General features: G+C 37.5%; 2 protein-coding genes and 1 pseudogene across 3 annotated transcripts; 1 reads left to right on the top strand and 2 right to left on the bottom strand.

Annotated features, from left to right (window-relative positions):
• Positions 1–6,919: 6,919 nt before the first annotated feature.
• LOC124327696 lies at positions 6,920–8,736 on the top strand (annotated as a pseudogene).
• A 127-nt stretch (positions 8,737–8,863) lies between these two features.
• On the bottom strand, positions 8,864–10,221 carry LOC124325999. The gene is made up of 4 exons (XM_046784571.1): positions 9,865–10,221; positions 9,573–9,780; positions 9,292–9,506; positions 8,864–9,228 (listed from the first exon to the last, which is right to left on the bottom strand). Exons 2-4 carry the CDS (start codon positions 9,696–9,698, stop codon positions 8,952–8,954), a joined length of 618 nt encoding a protein of 205 aa, XP_046640527.1. The 5' UTR covers positions 9,699–9,780; positions 9,865–10,221; the 3' UTR covers positions 8,864–8,951.
• Positions 10,222–13,552: 3,331 nt separating this feature from the next.
• LOC124325950 (phosphatidylinositol 3,4,5-trisphosphate 3-phosphatase TPTE2-like) lies at positions 13,553–17,847 on the bottom strand. Of its 2 annotated transcripts, none has more exons than XM_046784530.1 (15): positions 17,461–17,847; positions 17,246–17,368; positions 16,859–17,008; positions 16,108–16,227; positions 15,997–16,002; positions 15,781–15,900; positions 15,675–15,718; positions 15,544–15,608; positions 15,311–15,453; positions 14,926–15,005; positions 14,615–14,860; positions 14,377–14,489; positions 14,163–14,258; positions 13,891–13,964; positions 13,553–13,779 (listed from the first exon to the last, which is right to left on the bottom strand). In XM_046784530.1, exons 1-15 carry the CDS (start codon positions 17,829–17,831, stop codon positions 13,626–13,628), a joined length of 1,905 nt encoding a protein of 634 aa, XP_046640486.1. In that variant the 5' UTR covers positions 17,832–17,847; the 3' UTR covers positions 13,553–13,625. The 2 variants fall into 2 exon arrangements, with proteins under 2 accessions (XP_046640486.1, XP_046640487.1); XM_046784531.1 differs by having other exon boundaries at positions 17,246–17,362.
• Positions 17,848–19,642: the final 1,795 nt, after the last annotated feature.

The following is a 19,642-nucleotide window of genomic DNA, read 5'->3' as shown; positions in this document are numbered from 1 at the left end:
AATCAATTAGTTTTTTTTATTGTTCATTTCGCAAATTTCCTTAACAATTACTGTTTTTAGGGCCAACCTCTCCTCACCTATAATGTATCCCAGACAGCAACCACAAGGTTCTCCTCAATTGCACAGTGACAGAGCTGCTGCAATGTTACATGCGGCGGCATCATTCGAAGCTGCCGCAAACTCAATGACTACAATGGCAGCCAACTTCAACACAACAGCAGCCTCTCTGAACGAAGCAGCCACTTCTATCCGTACTGCTTTCACTCCATTCCGGCCTTTTCAGCAGCATCAAGACCATTACCTGTTTGGCATTCCAATGGACGTGATAAACCCTGCGTTGCTTGCCGCGCAGCAGCTAGATGCTCAAGGAGTACCCATCCAGGCTTTCGAGCAGCCAATCCTAGAATGCGCTCCACTCGACAATCCGGGTGCTGTTAACGATCCAGAAGATACGGAGGTCGATCCGCGGATAGATTTCAGCAGTGAACATGTTCATAATCAACTGCTGGATACCATGTGGGTTTCTGAAGATGTTAAAGAGGAACAACGTAAGAGAGAAAATAAAAAAAGGAGAGGTCGTCGATCGCATTAGAGTTTATCATCGGCTAAAATAAAGTAAGTGGTGTAGCTTAATTTAAAAAAAAAATTATTTTGCACTAAAGTATATTGATTATCCTACATTATGAAAATGTCGTGCAGGTATCCGAGCACGCTGTATACAGAAATAGCAACGGGCAGATTAATATCTGGAATCAATCAATCTGGGATGTCAAGTAATCCTCCTCAGGAAGCAGTTTTGCAACAAAATTATTAGCTCGAATGTTGTTTGAAATAACCAAATTATGTTGTTTGAAAAATATCCCCTGTTAAAAAATATAATATTGCAAATTAAAGCTTTCCAGCTCGTCCATGCTTTATTATTCCTTATTATATTAGTGAGGCGGTTGGCAGTCGATCGTTGGCGTTAGAAAACGGCGTGAGCGGAGTGTTGGGACCAGACAGCATGCTTGTCGACGACGACGAAGACGACGACGAGGTAGGAAGGGCTTCTTGTTGCAAGTTGGCTTGTCCAGCTGCCCCGCCCCCTTTCTTGACTTCTACTTGCTGCTCTGCTCGTCGCTTTCTTTGCTCATGATTAATCAAGGACGGCTCGCCAGTGGCTATAGTGATTATCAATTAAACTTTGGATGGATAATATTGTTGTAACTTTCGCTTAATAAAAGAACATACTGAGGTTGATGTTGATCGTTCGCCGTAAGCTGGGATTGGAATTTTCGATTCTTTTTCAATCGCGATAACAATACATTTTAGGCATTAGGGAGATTTGTTATCCGGGATGTTTCAATAACCGGAGATCACACTAATGTAAATTTTTCAATGAAGCTAGGAATAAAGCTAATTGCGAGCCCGAAGGGCGAAGCTAATAATCGCATACACAGAAATATAAAAACCATGTCACTTTGTCTGTCTGTCTGCCTGTCTGCCTGTTTATCTGTCTGTATGTCCCGCACCATAGCTCGGGCGTTTTACGACAGATTCGGACTTTTTGGTCTTAAAAATTAGACAAAAAATATGCGGTGCGACCCAGAACCAAAATATTTTCATTTACTTAATTAGTTCTCCTGTAATTAATGAAAAATTGCTAAAATAATTGCATTACGACTAGTGACACCTGGTGGTTGCGACTACAACTTTTTCAATTTAGGTCAAAATTGATCACCACCAGATGTCCATAGCACCGCCGTGATGACGCAACCTTTGATGTCCCAACCATGAAGCATTAACCATATTTGCATTTATGTTTTGTAGTGTTATTTGATTAAAAGATAGTTTTTTTTTAAATTCAATTATTGAACTTTATTTGTAAAAATAGGAACATATTAGTTGAGCAAACTAAACGTAAATAACTTGCAAGGATATTGAACTGTGACAGAAAAATCCCGTTTTAAGACCAAAAAAGTCTGTGAAGAAAATTGTGAATTGTGAATAAGTCTGACTTAACAATAGGCCCTGATTTTGTCATTTAAGACAGTTTTCAACTGGCTTACGACTATCCCTTCGGGGCGAGCTGATAAGCTTGCTTTTCTATCTTAAATAGATTCTGCGAAACAAAAATGCAGAGGATATATGGCACAAATACAACTGTCAAATAAAAAAAAATAATCGGCTCCTGAAAATCCCAACCGGAAACCAAAAAAAAGTTTATGGGGACGGGCACTAAGAAAATAAATCAACAGCAAAAACCTAGGAGGATCTTTAAGGATCTGTTATGTTTTTCTATCCGGGGCAGCGAAAGTTAGATAAGAATGAATTCAATGAGTTAAAAAACATAGGGCCTAACGGAAGTTGGAAGGACTCGGAAGGACGCCTTTGCCCTGCTGATGGTAAACGCAGCGCAGAATGTCGATGGCTTCACCGTTACGTAGGCCTTGGTTTAGAGCTGTGAGCACTTAGCATGCGCATTTTGATGAGAGAATAGCATGAGTTGCCATCCACTTCGCTTACAAAATCGTCCTAGAAGAAAATCAAGAAGAAAACCTATACATAACAAAGAAGAATTTCAATACGGAACAGAAAAGGAGGTGCGAAAATGAAATACCCGATTTGGGGGAAATGTGTAGGCTATAGACTAGAATCAGACAAGAGACGATACGGTGAGAGAACATTAAATAGCATTAAATCGTGAAGGCCGACACCCAGTGGCGTTTTCCCTCCCCAGGGCCCAGAGTAATGACTAATATAAGATCCCCAGCTTCTCCACTGGGAAGAGGGCTTGTGTGCTTGTGAGTGCAATATGAAACTTCTCTATATTTTTCAAAATGTCCTATGGGAAATTGGGAATAGCCTGAGGGAATAACTAAATATTATTATGCTTTCATTGGAATCGTGAAAAAATGCGCAAATATAAAGGCTACGTGGTTTTTCTCATTACAATTCTTGTCATTTATTTCTCGGCTGACATTGTGTTTTTGTCTCCAGATCTGTGAATATTTCCAAACTTATTTTTTTTAAATTAAATAGTGCGAAGATGCCTACCGTGAAAAGTGTAAAATCTCTCTTTCAACTGTGCGTAGCATTTATTGTCTCTATTATCGAAGATAGTGATTTTCCAGTTAAACCATCGACGAATAATGAAGTGCCAATGGAGCTAGAAGAAGTTGTCAATCCATTTCATCAGCTGCGTGAGTCAAATAAAAAAGTTAGCCTTTTAGAAAAAAAATTATCTTCTTAAACATTGTCGTATTTATGTTTTAATGTCTCTTTAGCCATAAGCGTCTTAGAACAAATAATCGTCAACGTCAATTTCGCGTACCATACCTATGGCAAGCCCACAAACACATTTGTTCTTGAATATCTGATAAGCCCACAACTCAGATTCGTCAGATTTCATTATTACACCGAAGAATACTTGACAGTTTTCCCCCAGTTCGGGAAATTGCTTTCTTTGAACTTACGATACACAAAAGCAGGGGACAATTGTTTACATCTAATAGGAAATTATTGTAAAAATTTAAGGTACGTGAAATCTAAATCTGTTTAAAATATTGTTCATTTTGTAAATGCCTTTTTTAATGGTTTAATGAATAGAATGTTGGATATTCACCACTGCCAGCGAATCACAGACACTGGAGTTCGATCGCTATGTTTCAATTACGACGATCTAGAGAAACCTTCTGGTTTATGTAAGACCCTCCAGTATTTGCTGATGTACTGCACTAGTGTTACAAAACAAGGAGCTCAATTGGCCATAAATAATCTAACAAAGTTAAAAATCCTTCAACATCAAAGTACCTTCGAAGTCTTGGTAGAGTTCATTCAGAAGCGGTTGGATCAAAATTTGTCGGAAATTCCGAATATGTTTTCCTTGGTGAATCTTAGAATAGGTTACGTCACTCCATACAGAAAAGGTAGTCTGGGACAAGTGGTGCAGCTCATTTCGTCATCACTTACTTCTGTTATCATTATTGCCATGAAGGAATTAACTGACACTGATCTTTTAAGTTTGACGTCATTAAAAAACCTCAGACAATTCCATTTAAATTGTCCCAAAGAGCTTAAAGAATATAAAGGATTTGAAATCACGTTTAAAGGTAGTGTGGTTCCCTTATTGAAAAATACTGGAAATTTATTGGAGGTTCTTGACATTTGTTTTTTTCCTGTCGTCGATATTTGGACTGTTTTCAAATTTTGTCCTAATTTAAACTCTTTATTTTTCAAAACTCATTGCGAAAGCGTTACGGTCTTATCTGAAGACGAAATAACACTTTACCGCAACGAAAAGGAGCGGTTTATTTTGAAGAATCTTGAGACGCTATATTGTGGTTACAACATTTCGTCGGAAATCCTTCAATTTCTTTTGTCCTTTCCTACACTAACAGATGTTACTGTTACTTACTGTAACGCTCTCACTGACGAATTTTTACAGAACGCCGTAATAAGCTGTTTCAAATTTAATAACGTAAGAAGGTTCCATTTTACTCTTTGCTATTACATCACAAAACGAGGTATAGATACCCTAATGGCGAATAGCAAGTTTGTCGAAGAAATCGATATTCAATTCTGTAAGAATTTGACGCACGGAAATGTTTACGAGTGGCACTTGCAAGCAAAAAAAGCAAATTTGAAATTAAACATACATTACAAAAATTCTGATGTTGAAATGTGCTATCGTACCAACTAGTTGTTGGAAGTATTATGTTTAATGGAAATACATGTATATGCCTTCTGTCGCCTTCTGTTTCACTGCCAATTATTCATTTATAATTTTGATTTATTATTCCTTAATGTTCTTAATTTTTAAACGGTTTAGCGGACAAGCAACACATCATAACGTTTCGTTGCCGATTATTTCATCGATTGATCCACAGAAAGAGAGAAGAAAGCGACGAACTGCGTGATTGGCTTCTTTGGATTCGTGACGTTGTCGTTCCTTTGCTGAAATAGTACGAGGCCCATCAACGACTCCAGCAGACAACCAAGCATAGCGACACTAGAACGTATTACCACTAGAACCTTAAGAATCCGACACTAGAACGCGACACTAGAACTACAACTTTTTTAACGCGTCACTAGAACGCGGCACTAGAACTTCAAGATTCCAGGGCCGACACTAGAACTTATCAACCCCGACACTAGAACGCGACACTAGAACGGCGACACTAGAACGGCAACAGGGCCGACACTAGAACGGCGACACTAGAACGGCGACACTAGAACGCGACGCTAGAACGGCAGTAATTTCAGGGCCGACACTAGAACGGCGATAATATTAACGGCGTCACTAGAAAAACGTCACCCTAAAAGAGGATGTTGCGATCGGTTGTAATTCTAAACAGAGGGAAATTTACAAAAAGAATCCAAGATCGGATGAAATAAAAACAAACAAAATCATCTTTCTTGAATGTTGGATTAAGTAACATCAGCAGTTTTTTTTAACTCTTTTGATTGTATTTAGGCATACTTCACAATACACATCATCGCTGTTGCTGGGCAACGTAACAGGATTAATAAAAAAGAATGAAAAAGAATTGTGCAGAATTGTTTCTCAGTAAATGGTCTTGTGTAGAATTGCTTTATAGCATAGTTGAGAAAATATCCGAGATAGGGTAAAACAGCGAATCCGGACACGGCCCGAGAAAATGCGAATTCCGGACAAAAAAAGCGATTTTTAAAGTATTCTAAATGCGATTGAACGATAAAATTATTGCCACATCTGATAAATGAGCTTTAAACTTAAAAGAAAGATACATAATTGAGCCAAAGGGCACCAAACAATATTGAAGATTAATTGAGATATCTCTAATTGAAAATTGAAATTTTTGCTTACGGTCTAAACGGTAATTCTGAGTATTCCTTGCTAGCTGACAGCTTAACGCCGTAAGGAATATCAAATATATAAACTAGAACAATCGAAAACATAATTATATGAAAAGATAGAGCTTGAAAAGCTCTACATTATTATATAAACATTTGTCAAGATTGTTTAGAATTTAATGAAACTACAGCATAAAAAGAAAATGTTTACATTTTGCGAATGTTCGGACAGCTGATGCGAATGCCGGACATAAAATTTTCTTAAAATTAAATTTTCATTATTTTATTATATTTTCACATCAATCGACGTAGAATTTTGAGACAAATCGATTGATGTGCAATTTGCATACGTTTAATTGCGTAATTTTAACATTATATGCGAAAAAAGATTAAAGTGGCCGAGGATCAAACCTGACCAGATCCAAGAATATTGTCCCTGCTTTCTTTTTTCGAATTCTATTTTTTATTCGTATGGTTTTAAAGAACGTAGGGTTTTTGTGATGATCTTCAAAATTTTATGATTTTATGTTAATAATTCACTTACATAATTGCTTCTGTATCTCAAAAAGCTGTACCTTACGTCCGAATTTTTGTTGTTGTAAAATACTTACATTTTTTTCGTTATATTGCGGTTATACTGCTTTAATAAAGTAAATATATCCCTACATAGTGGGTATTAATCAAGAAAATTGTAAAAATAGTTAAATATTCCCCCAAAAAATCTAAATGTGCCGTTCTAATCCTGCTCCCATAAGGGACCGTGATGCAAAATCCGGACACTCATCACAACACAAGCTATCCTACTCATTATTTTCTGAGAATTGTATTCATCCGATGGCTTGTATGGCTCTGTGGATGAAGTCTAGCGAGATGATATTAAGGGTGAGGGTTCAAATCCCGAAAATGATGGTATTTACATATAATTTTCATATCAGTATTATACAACGTAGAATATAGCACGTTAATTCATAATAAACATGAGGTTTCTTTTCTTAAATTTATTTTGACTTATAATTGAATTTATTAGACGATACATATTGAAAAAAAAATGTATTAGAAATGAAGAGTTTTGAACTCAAGTCCCTCGATAAACCTTAGTACTACCATGTACGGTCTTACCGCTGAGCTAATTCAAGTTCGACAGTATTATCAATCTCAATGATGTTAATTAAGTCTGGTATTTACCAATAAGCTGTTATGTATGCATACAAAATATAGAACATCATATCGATACGTAATGAAGATACATCTCACGAGTACCTTTTCAAAAATTCCTCTTAAGAATTATGAATCTTAGTTGAATCGAACAACAGTTTCCCAGCATCGTAGTCTAAGACGCTACCCCTGAGCCATCCCATTACTTAAATAATAATAATAACATGGATCTAATGGTAATCTGCAGTTTCGCTGTCCGGAATTCGCATCGTTGGCTCAAATGGGGGAACAACGCCATTAATATAGTTAATAATATGAACGCTTTATTATATTTATGTAGCTCAAATTGTAGAGGGCATTATTCTGAATCTGTCTATACCAAGTTTTATTTAAAAAACATTTATTTGAAATAAGTATTAATTCTTCGATATTTCGTTAGATCCGGACATTCGCAACACGTATGTCAGGCTTAACAATAAGATTTCTCGAAAATTCTACCACCAATTTTAGTTTAGTTTTTTATTATAGTATTCTGGGCTTATTTGCTTCAGTAAAAGTTAGCTAGCCTAATGATATATAAAATATTTATAAAAAATCATTTTTCTGTTGCTTGGCAGTTTTGAACTAAAGTCAAAACTTTCAGGCAGACGAAAAATGGTTTTGACAGATCAATGTTTTAATTTTTCAAATAAAAAATCCTTAATATATTTCCATTGCACCATAACTGATGCCTTAAGCAATTCGATTCAGAATTAAAAACTGTATCGAATAAAAAAATTAGTTTTTGAAAATATTTCTGTCCGGAATTCGAATTTTTGTCCGGGGCATTCGCATTTTGTCCGAACATTCGCATTTCGGATTTACACACAAACGCCATAAGAAAGCTTAATAAGAAAAACGATGTCCGGATTCGCTGTTTTACCCTACTTCGGCGCCCATTAAACTCGATTCCGGAAGCAATTATATCATTATTTTCACTGGTCTTTTGTCCACAGCTTTCCTAGGGAGGCTTTTAAAAGCGCGTGAATGGCTTGGAATGTTAACCGTCATCATGGGTCTGAGTGTGGTGGGCGCTTCCGATTTCATCTTTGGCTCTGGTAGCACAGCAACAACTCAATCAACAGCATTATCACTGGTGTTGTTATGGCGCAAATCGTTACAGCCAGCCAAATGGTATGGGAAGAGAAATTTGTTACCAAACACAATGTGCCATTGTTGCAGGCCGTCGGCTGGGACAATCCGTCGAGGTCCGCGAGGGTAATTTTGGTTTTGTAACCCTGTCCCTCTTGCTTATTCCTATGTATTTCCTTCGTGTGGGACCTCCATTTAGCTCTAATCCTCGTATGCTCCTTGAAGATGCTCTGGATGGTTTCATCCAAATGCGTAATAACCCAATGATTATTCTCGCCATGTCAGGTATTTATTTTCTATTGTTTTTCAGCCTTCAATCCCTCATTGTCATTTCTTTCTAGCGCTTTCTAGGTACTGTGATAAGTATCGCATTTTTTTATTTCGCTGGTGTCAGCGTCACAAAGGAATTGTCAGCGACCACTCGTATGGTTCTGGATTCGGTACGAACGCTTGTTATTTGGAGCGTAAGTCTATCTCTTCAATGGCAACAATTTTATTGGCCTCAGGTATGAATCATATATAAATTAGTTTTACCGATTAAATACTAATCGAAACTTTGTAAAGAAAAATCTAATTAATGTGACGCTTTTATTACAGATTATTGGATGTCCAGCATTGGGAAAGAATCCTTCGTAAAATCCTGCAGTAGGGGAGAGGGGGGCTAGTTGGCAGGGTCACTTTTTGTGAATTTATTTGAATTTTTTGACCACACGTTCTGCAAATTGAATGAATGAATCAGATTCAGATTTCAATTCTCCTTGTATTGATCGTCTTGCTTTTTGAAATACATTGACACCAAATTCAGAAAATAAGAAAAACACAAAAAAAAAATTCCTGCCAACCTGCCCCACCTACGGGGTAAGTTGCCGAACGGGGTGGGGTAGGTTGGCAGCAGTAACTAATGTGCCTCGTTCCTGCGATGTAAGGGATCCAATTTGTTTTTTGTCTCGCCTTCCAACAATTCTATCTGGAACTTGAACAGTTGTGATTCCAGTTTCATCTACGTTCCAAATTTCCAGTGGAGTTAATTTGTATTTAAACAATACAATGTCAAGGTTGTTAAAAAAGCAGTCAACATTGTATTGGTTGAAGCTGCTGGCTCGTGCTAGGGATGTAGCTTCTGGTTTCCTAGAATTTCAGAAATAAATTAAGTTCGAGATTGAAAACAACTAAGCATTGATAAAAGCAAACCTTATAGATAAAGATGGGTTCCTCTTGATGAAACTTCCAAACCAGTCTTTTCCAGCAGCGGAAGTAGATTCCCATGACTTGGGCATTTTACACTCAAGAAAAGTAGCGTAGCTGAAAGCTAATTTCCTTACTTCCATGGGACATAGTCCAAAGTAGATATCGCTTGCCTTGGTGATGTAGGCTACAAGTCCTTTCTCTTGGTCTGCAGTGAAGATCTAGTTTACAAAAAAATTTATCGTCAACTCACCATTTACCAAAAACAACTGTTTATACATTATTACCTTTCTTGAAGAATAGCCACATGTTAAGGGAAGTGAATCTTCGTCAACATCAGCCTCTTTGTTGGCAGAGACCACAGAGAGGTATCGAAAAAGACTCCTACTCAATTCAAACTCTCTAGGCAGCATCAACAACTCCCCAATTGTGATTCCTAACCATATCTGTGGCTTTCAAAACATTTTCACGTGAAACATTTTCACAATTTCTCATCTGGGAGAGAAAAATAACCCACGTTATGCTTTCTTAAGAACACGACAACTGACAACACGCCCCTTCAAATTTCTGCCAACTTACCCCACAGGCTGCTTTTCGTATTCATAAATCAATAACTAAAAAACTGTTTAAGGCAGACCTGTCACGTTTATTTTAAAAGAAAGATGAACACTTACTCTATGTTTGACAGTAGGTGTTCTGAAACTTTAGAGTTCTATACTATAAGACAAACAAAAAGTTGTGAGAGGCCCAAAAAAAACTTTTGACCAAATTTTTTTTCTTTCTGCTATAACTTCTGTTTGAGGCGTCGTATCCTTTTGAAATTTTGAATGAGCCATCTAGGGGTGGTCTTTCATATTTGGTATAAAATGCTCGATTTGTTTTGGTCTGTAAGGGGCCTAACTAGCAAACTGCCAACTTACCCCACCTGCCAACTAGCCCCCCTCTCCCCTACTTGGAGCACAGCTCGATATGGTTCATAGAATATCACTGATTCTAACATGATGTACGTCTAATCAAACAATGCATTAAATGAATATACAAGAATTGGCTACAATATCGAACAAAAAATTAAAAATACCTTCTTATGAAAGTGGTCTGCTGCATCTGAGGATTCAATCGCTAACATGATTTGGCCCCTGGCTAATTCCTGTGGGTTACTGTGGATGGCAGACATAATTAGATAGTTAAAATTCAAAGTAATAAAATAAAAAATTTTAACTAAATTAAACCTGTGTACGACGCTGGCTACGATTAGATCGTTTGATGTTGGATCCCAGAGACAAACGAGTGATCCCTGAATAAGTCTCCGACTTGTGCTCCAGTTGACTTTCGGTAACTCCTTAAAATTTACAGAGTAGATACGCCATGATGATTCACGTTCCGGAATCATCCTTCGACGATCCTGGACAAGTCCGCTTCGTTTAAAGGTGACATTTTCATAAATTCGCAGGGCCATTCCATGGTATTTCAATTTTTTTTGTCGCGGTACCTCGCCGATTTTTTTTAAAAAAATACTGTGTGTTGCTTGTAATGATTATATTACACTGTAAAAATTTCAGATTTTTTGGATCAGTGGTTGGGCGGGAATTCTCGTTCCGATTTTCAGTTTTTTTGCGGGAGCGTAGTGCGGAATTTGCACTAAAACGCGAATAAAACGGCGGAGGATTGAGCGATTGAGATCGGACAAAAACCAAAAAAAAGAGAAAAAAAAAATGCGATTTTTTGGTTTTTGTCCGAGTTTAATTAGTCATTTGCAAGATTACGCAATCTTCATTTTAAAACAAAAACTTTGATGGCAAATATCTCCGGTCTCGAAAAACGGAGCGGGTCGCGACTTGCGACATTCGATAGACCGTCTTTATTTTTATTTATACTGTAATAATTTTCGTCCTTCCGGTCTTAACATTCTAGTTATGAATTTTTTAATTTTTAGCGAAATCCCTATCCTTTAACACAGGCGGCAGCGCCCCTGTGTTAAAGGGGCGTTGCCTCCGCCGTCCATGCCGCCAGTTCGTCTTCTAGGATGGAATGCGATGCCCTAGTATGAAATTATCTAACCATTTGTTTATCTTGCATTTTCTCATTGTCATTTTTAAAACTTTACAGTGGATTGGAGACATTTTGGCAGAGCGCGTTTTGCTGGTTCTTTCGCCCGTTTGTAGCCGCACACGGACATCTGTGGACATTGGAACCCACAGAACTTCCTCCGCTATCCGTCGAGTGGCCGTGGCATTCAACTTCCTTCTCTGCCAAAGTTCAGTTCCAGTGCAAGGTAATTCCTTTTTCTTCAATCATTTGAACTGGGCGTTTGGTAATCTTGATTAAAATTGTCGTGATAGTGCTCTAGAGGATGGAAGTCGATGAAGGGGCGGGTCTCATTTTGGTTTCGCATTCGTCGCCAAGGCGACCAGCGACGACCAGGTCCTGTGTGAAGCGTTTTTCAAATTATTTGGTCAAAAATGTAGCATCTGCAACCAACCAGACTCATTCAATGAGGTAATAACTAATCCCCCCCCCCGTTTTTCGGTTAATTAATTTGGTTTCGTTTGTTTTTATTTAGTCTGAATTTCTGACTCCACTTTGGTATCCCGAAGACATAGAAAATGCCATTAGGTTTCTGGCTAGCCATGTTTCCACGTCCTATTACGGTGATCAAAGAAATGCACAAGATATCTACAATATCGTTCGTATTCGACACAGTCAACCCAGAAAAAAATCTCTGCCGGTTCATCATGATCCCACTCGCTGTCAGCTTGTCTCTATGGATCTTGTGTTATCCCTTTGTCCAATACTTGTAAATGTTGACATCATTAACGTGAATTTTCTAGTATATTTTCTTTGCTCGGTTTTGAAATTTAACATTTATGTTTTAATCTGAAATTGCTGTTACTTTCACATCTACCTATATTGGTTCCTTTCTTACTAAATCACGCCAAGTCGTTTAAACTTCTTAATAAAAATTTAAAAACATTTCTGTTACTTTTACTGAATTTCCTTTGAACGACTCAATTGCATCGCAATTACTTTTTCAATCGTATACTTTCTAACGATTTATCGTGGTGAACATATTTGAAGTAAAACTTACATTTGGCTTTAAGTAGAAATTTTTCAAAGCCTAAAAGAAATTGCGAATTGAAGTTTTCCAGCGTAAAATCAAGAAAGATTCGCGTAGATTTTATTCGCCAGGAATAAATTCGCTTATTTTTCAAATAGAAGTATTTCCGTAACCTTTCAATACAATCATGATAAACTAAGCTGTAGAATGTAACACATATATGGTAAAACAGTTTTTTGTGATAAATAGGCCTACCGTCGGGATTGACGAACGGCGTGATGCACGATGCTGGAAAACGGGCCCAAAATCCTTGAAACAAAAAAAAATATTGCGCCCCAAACTAAATTATTTGCTGGGAATATTTAAATATTTCCCATCCAAACGGTGGGTTGTGTATTACTAAACAAATGCAATTTTGCCATATTTTTAGTCGAAGTTTAAAATGATTTTAGCTTCAGCAGAGCCATTAACTTAAATGGCTCTGGTTTCAGGTGGAAATGTAGTGCTGGAAGTGTAGTAAAGAATGAATCCATCAGTACGATGAAATCAAACAAACTACCACGCCCAACTGAAAATGATGAAGTCGTCAAATGCAATAATGTTCAGTATTTTTATTTGTTATTTTTTTTCTCTCAGATGGTTTCACCCTCGGTTTCACCTTCGACGCTCAAGCATCTTGTCATTCAAACCACACCCTTCAAACCACCTAGCGGCGCTATTCCGGTCAACATGCAAAAGAGCGCCAATAATATATGACTACATAAGCCTGGCAACGGAGCACTTTTTCATCGCTCCGGCTCCGCGGATCTATAGGAACGGTTTCTCTACGCAGTCCGCACTGAGTAAATTGTCCTCATGGAAAATGGAACTTTTGATCGGAGCCTTTAATCAGAGCCTCTCGCGGGTGTGTTATGTTTTACATGAAGAAGACCGATCGGCACCTTTCAAGAATTATTACAACGAATCACACAGTCTGCAAACTTACAATTACAAGGAGTTTAAAAAAAAAAATGATTTACGCAACACTTTCCCGTTACATTAGTTTTGGTCATCCAAACATATTTGCTGCCTTCTAAATATAAAATAAAGAGGGGGAAAGATAGGACGATTCCAAATAACTCTACGGCGGTACTGTTAACCCATGGGTAATAAAATTTAAATCAATGTTGGCACGCGTCAATTTGCTGACTTATTTATTTCATACCTTTTATTATATAGCCGGATTTCCGATTTAAAATAATGATCATCATTTCATTAATATTTATTAAAAGCACTTCATCACATTTTATAAGAATTCGGGTGATGTCATGGACAAACTTGCATCCGCATCTGTTCGATTGCACTCGCTAAAGTCTAGCTGAACGACAAAATCAGGTGTAAAATACCGCCAAGTGTTGGATTTGTGTGGATTGTCCAATTCTTCTCGTTTTAACCGTAGCCTGGAACATTCCCGTCCGTCAGTAATAAAAAAATGTGAAAATTTTAGTTTTATAATCATTTTGAAATATCAATTTGGTTACTATTTATTCAAATGAAATGAATATGCACACCTGTTGTTATCTATGAAACTGCAATTGAACCAGAAGTATAGAACAGCATTCATGTAGCCTCTAGGCACGCTCCTCTAATCAGCGTATCCACGTTGATTCCAATGCAGGTGATTATTGTGGGTGAGGAAGTAAAAATCAAAAATATAAATAAATAAATAAAAAATTTTTAAATTTTTTATGTATACAGCCATATTATGTGGTTTAATAGAAATGTGAAACCACACAAGGCCATTCTTTGTTTTCACGAACAGTATAAGTCAAATATCCTGTACCGATCGATGACGGATTATGATCTGCACGTCCCCCTGAATAGGTGGTGCCTTGCTTAATAAGCATTCGACGGCTTCCTCTCTTGCTAGGAAAATAGTCTGAAATATTTATGAAATCATTATTTTAAAAAATAAAGGAAATTTGCATTCTTTAGAGCAATGGTAATTATGCATTTATGGATTGAAGTTTAAAATAAGTAGGAAGCAATCCAATAACCTGGCAGCAATGTTGTTTCCGAAAATCAGCTTGGAACACGGGAGATGTGCCTCGGTTATCATAAACTTCAACGGTAAAATCTGAGCCGTCCCCCTTTCCCAGCTGTGAAATACCTAGAAAATGTCACATCAAATAATAAGCTGCTAGACGAATGTTTTGATACGTGTAAAAATTGGCTTAATTTCTTCGGAGAGAATATGAGACATTTAAGCTCGCATTTAAGTATTGGAGTCATCACCTTCCATCCGTATTTTTCGTAGATGGACTTTTTTATCTGGTGGTAAATCCCCTCCGTTTTCTTTGATCCTTTCGTAATAGTGTACGTATCGGCACTGCGAAGGGGTTTCCACGCCTTGAAACGAATGTCCGTATCGGGTATCGGTTCTGCGTGATCCAAAGTAAACCAAAGAATCCTCTGCCTTCAGAAACAGTTCCGCTTCCACAAGCCAAACGCATATCATGGTTCCCGTGCGACCTTTCCCACCTGAACGCGGGAAAGTGAAGATTATTGACTTAGTTTTTGTTGACGAATGAAAACGAACTTTTTACCTTTGCAATGAACAGCAATCACGTTGTTGGGATCAGATTCTAACCAGTTGCGAACACTCGTAGTAAATTCAATCATTTGCCTAATTAATTTAGTATAATCGTCTTATATTATGAAGCTGAAGCCTTATAAAATTCATTTTCCTTGAGTTTCAAGAAACCAAATGTTTTTTATTTTATTTTTCTTTGGTCCTAATCTTATTATTTCTATGGAATTTTGTATTTATAGGATAGCAGGATTTAAAAAAAAATTAATTGAGAGGTAGGAAACACAAATTCTGTTTTCATATTTAAGGTTCTGGTATTTGAATATTTTGATAGTTTGATCAGTACTGTATATTAATCACACGGTAATTAGCTGACAAGAAAGATAACTAGTCGTATTTACCTACAAGTTGGCACATTGTGATCGTCAATCGGAAAATTTGCAACTCTCCCATGAAAATAGGACGGACTGTAGCTATGCTCACTGCATAAATTGTAAACCTTGTAGCGATTTGGATGTTTTGTGTCCAAAAGTCGGACGACTTCCTATTGAAGAACATCAGTGTGTAATTGTTGAAAAATTAAAATATTTAATAACTCCGCAATTAGACACAACTACAGTATGTTTTGACATACAGACATTGGGTTCCGATAGAAGGACATTTTTCCTGAAGATGGGAAGCTCATCGCAATGATTTTATCTGTAATGAAAACTTTTAGTGAACAGAACTTAAATAATCATATATTTCCAAACTCATTAGAGTTACCTGTGACATATGTTAAATCTAAATCAAATCCGTCGTACTGGTATCTTTACTCGGAATAATAAGCGTGAATCAATGAGCCAATGAATTTTCGATTCGCATGTCTTACCTGCGCTTGTTTCTAGAGACCATTAGCCTAGCAGCATTGGCCAAGCGCCTCTGCATAGTAAAAATTCTGAATACGCGCACGATTCTGAACAGACGGCACAATCTAGCGGTTTGCAGCAGCCTGCGCAATCCATCAGTATAATACGATCAGAAAAATTCTTATGCCTGCTTTGCAACATCCTCTACAGAGATCGTCGTTTTTCTAGCAAAATAGTACCGGTATCTGGAAATCAAACGTAAAAGAGTTCATTGCACTGAATTGGATCAAAACTATAGGCAAATTCAATATGAAATCTGTAATGAATAAACTACAATAAGGGAGATTTACTGTAAGCCGTTGGATGTCGGGGTGTCATCAACGATCAAATCAACCAAGGAGAAAATGAAGGTCGAAAAAGTCACCAAGGCATCCAAGTCATTGTGCCATTGTTGAACAAAAGGGATTAATCTGATGTATTTAAATATATGTAGTCATTTCAACACCTTTTTGATTAGAAAATGAAGTTAAAGGTTAGGAAGAGCTCTGACGATTGTGCATATATACTTTAATTCAGTGTGCGATTCCAAACGCGGTTTCGTTACTTATTGGAGGCACAATCGTCAGAGTCGTCCGTTTACCTTTTACCTTCATTCCATTCCAAACAAAAAGAAAAAAATATTAATATCGCAACGGAGCCCGTAGACAGCCACTTATTTCCATAAGACTTTTTTTTTCCTATCTGCTACAAAATTAACCTGATTATTTATTGCGCTGTCGTTACCCTAGCGGTTGCTATCATCGTTAATAACCATAATAAAAATGGAACCATAATTTTTTTTTTAATAATCTGCGATAATTCTTTTTTCAAATAATAATTTTTAGTCACTACAAAGGGTTCTCAGTTGAAAGTCATTAAATGGCTAATATAACAATAAAATACCAGTAATAAACTAAAAATCTATTAAACGGGGTTTAAATATGTTTTCCCCGAAATGAACCGCTTGGGTAAGATTTAAAGGAAATTGTAAATTCTTTCAAATGATTACATTAGAAAAAAAGAGACTGTCTCCACGCTCTCCATAATAATTCGTAAGTTTACCCTACAGCGACGATACGTAGAAGAAGCTCAATAAGCAAGTAAACAGATAAAATGAAATCCGTTATGACGTAGTTATCTCGTACATAGATGACGTTCGATCCATTTGTGATGCTGTCAGCGCTTCCTGAAACTTCTATCTGGTATACCAGACTAAAACGAAATAAATAAAAACAACAATTAGTGTCATACAACATAATCGAATGCGCGCTAATTCAATAGGGGCCTATAAGTTAAACTACAAATATACGCGCATGTTTGAGTGCGTGAAAGATTATGTAGTCTAATTTCCGGAATGGAGAAGGCTATTGCTTTTTGTTCGAGAAGGATTTGTCGAAGGGGGACAATCGCCCAGACACCAACAACTGCTGTTGAAATTATATAATTTACCTGTTCACGATGACGTCTGCAACTACAACTCCGAGATCAGACAAAATGCAAAGAGTGGTCAGAAGGTTGACTGGAAAGCTTTGCATTAGACGATCAAGTTTCCATATTATTGGCGATCTGTACCTTGCATAGGAAAATGTTTATCTATTGAACACTATTCATACACATAATTCTTTCATGCAACTTTTTAAAAATATATAGTTTGAAGTTAATACCTTAAGTAACCCTCTTCAGGTGGATCAAATTTCACCACGCTAAGTCTCCTTAGGGCAGCAACTGGAGAATCGTCCAAGCTGGATCGAGCATCGCTTAGAAAGTTTTCCAAATGTTCCAGCGGAGCACTAGATGTAGTACTTGTACTGATACTTGTCCTAGTTAATACGGGAGGCGCATTTTCCAACGAATACTTTTCACTGCCATTGGACAAAGATAATGCACAATCAAAATTCTCCCCTTGAGCATCATCACCAGAATCGATCTGAATATGTTGCGTATCCAATTCTTGTAATGATTGAATCGACAGTTCGGACGAGTCGATGACGAAACAAGGGTTGTCTAAACCACCACTAAGCGCATTGGAACTCATGTTCTGTTTTTTATTGACAATTCTTTTTAAACACGTCACATAATTTCTATTTTACTCAATTATCCAGAGAAGATTTGGAGAAGAGTTGTTGGTTGCACAATACCTGTTTGCGACTAGTCAGGTGATCCTTTATTCAAGTGGTGAATGTGTAAACTGTTCAGCCACTTCCAGCCGAAAGTTCTTTTATTTTGCATTGGCGACAAAGAGAAATCCATTTCGGCAGCTCGATCATCCTTCTGCCTCGTGAAAATAAACAGAAGGACTAAGAAAACTATCCGCCAACACAAATTAAAAGAAGAAAAACAATTTATGCTGGCTATCGTATGTAAAAGAAAAATGAATGAGTATTGTCACGTATTGACGAATCGTCAACATGTGACAACTTATTTCCCAAAATCAGTTCATTCTCGATGATCCTGTCTGAGACTCTCAGAATACACGCAAAAACAAAAATGCACTCGTGATGATACCTGTAAACACATCATCATGTGATCTAGCGCGTTTTAGAGCCACAACAACATTTAAACAAGCCGAAAGCGGATATTCCCAGTTCTTTCCGATTATTCAGCATGTATAGTTCTTCGACGTATTTATTTTATTTAGTGCGTGAGTATGGGTGCAAGTTAGAATAACATATAAAAAGAAAAACTAACTTTCTCTTTTTATTTACTTCAGTTTTATTCTGAATTGTATAAAAGTTTTACTTCTTTAACGAAATAGCCATCAATGGCGATTGATATGTTTAACAACATCTTTCTGTTGCAGTAATAAGTAAGTCTATAGGCTAATTAAGAAATAACAAATGAAATGCGAACTTGAAATTTATTTTATTGAATTCGATCGTCACACATAAATCCAGACAATAACGTTTCTTGGCGACATATGGATCACAATTGGTAGTTGTCCCGAACGTTATTTAGTATCGGGTGACCAAGTCCTCGTAACGGGGGGGATTTTCATCTTCTGGTGGCAGATTCGGGTAAATGGTGTGATATACATTTTCTGTTTCTCCTGTTGCTGATCCTGTTGCCACAGGAGGTTCGTCCAACGAAGTTAAGGGGGTTGGTGTCAGGTTGGTAGGAATTTGACCAGTTTGTGGTGGGATGGGGTCGTTCCAATGACGTGGAAGTGTTGGATCTTCAATTCCACTCTGCCTCCAATAGTATTCCCCCAGTAGCCAAAAGCCAGCAACAATAGCGCTCTTGATGTAGCCGGAAACGAAGTCAATGTTGACACTTGCATCGTTGCAGTTGATAATCAAGCAAGCACTGGCCAAGGTAACCGCTACATTGATGACTAATACCACCAGGCCCCAGACAATCGACGCAATGCGGAACTCCATCTGTGCGTTTGATACCGCCAAGAGCACGAAGTGTGCCATCTTGACGAATGTTATTACCATCAGGTAAGCTTGTATTGCTGCTAATTTGGGCAGCGAATCGGATAGGGCCGGCATCCACATTCCAGCAGGTGTTGTACACTTCACCCGAACAATACTGTCGGGACTGCAAAACAGATCGAGTGGTCGGCAGGCGGCCAAGAAGTTTGGAGCCAATCTTTCGGAATAATAACGATTGTTACCCCACATCCAGACGAGAACGAGTCCAGTCAATAATGTTGCGATCCAAAGTAGAGGGCGATAGCAAAACTTGAGAAAAGTTGTCCTTTTTTTTATTTTGCCCCATTCGTTGAGGAAATCGATGCTGGCAAAGTTTAAAGAAGACCAAATGAGTCCAAAGATGAGGCAGAATTGTTTACATTCTATCCTTTCCGGTGATGCCATCGGGTGGTTTATGTAAATTTTGTCGTTG

Source organism: Daphnia pulicaria, chromosome 2 (assembly GCF_021234035.1).
Source record: "Daphnia pulicaria isolate SC F1-1A chromosome 2, SC_F0-13Bv2, whole genome shotgun sequence".
Taxonomy (NCBI): domain Eukaryota; kingdom Metazoa; phylum Arthropoda; class Branchiopoda; order Diplostraca; family Daphniidae; genus Daphnia; species Daphnia pulicaria.
This window is presented reverse-complemented; position numbering and strand designations above follow the sequence as displayed.

Bases quoted from the DNA above. Each gene is read 5' to 3' on its own strand.
- LOC124325999 (XM_046784571.1), bottom strand. From the start codon at position 9,698: ATGCTGCCTAGAGAGTTTGAATTGAGTAGGAGTCTTTTTCGATACCTC. The intron at 9,507-9,572 runs GTAATAATGTAT...TTTGTAAACTAG, and splicing joins GTGGCTATTCTTCAAGAAAG to ATCTTCACTGCAGACCAAGA. The intron at 9,229-9,291 runs GTTTGCTTTTAT...CTGAAATTCTAG, and splicing joins AACCCATCTTTATCTATAAG to GAAACCAGAAGCTACATCCC.
- LOC124325950 (XM_046784530.1), bottom strand. From the start codon at position 17,831: ATGAGTTCCAATGCGCTTAGTGGTGGTTTAGACAACCCTTGTTTCGTC. The intron at 17,369-17,460 runs GTATTAACTTCA...TTCCTATGCAAG, and splicing joins CCTGAAGAGGGTTACTTAAG to GTACAGATCGCCAATAATAT. The intron at 15,454-15,543 runs GTATGTCAAAAC...GTTCTTCAATAG, and splicing joins TCTATCGGAACCCAATGTCT to GAAGTCGTCCGACTTTTGGA.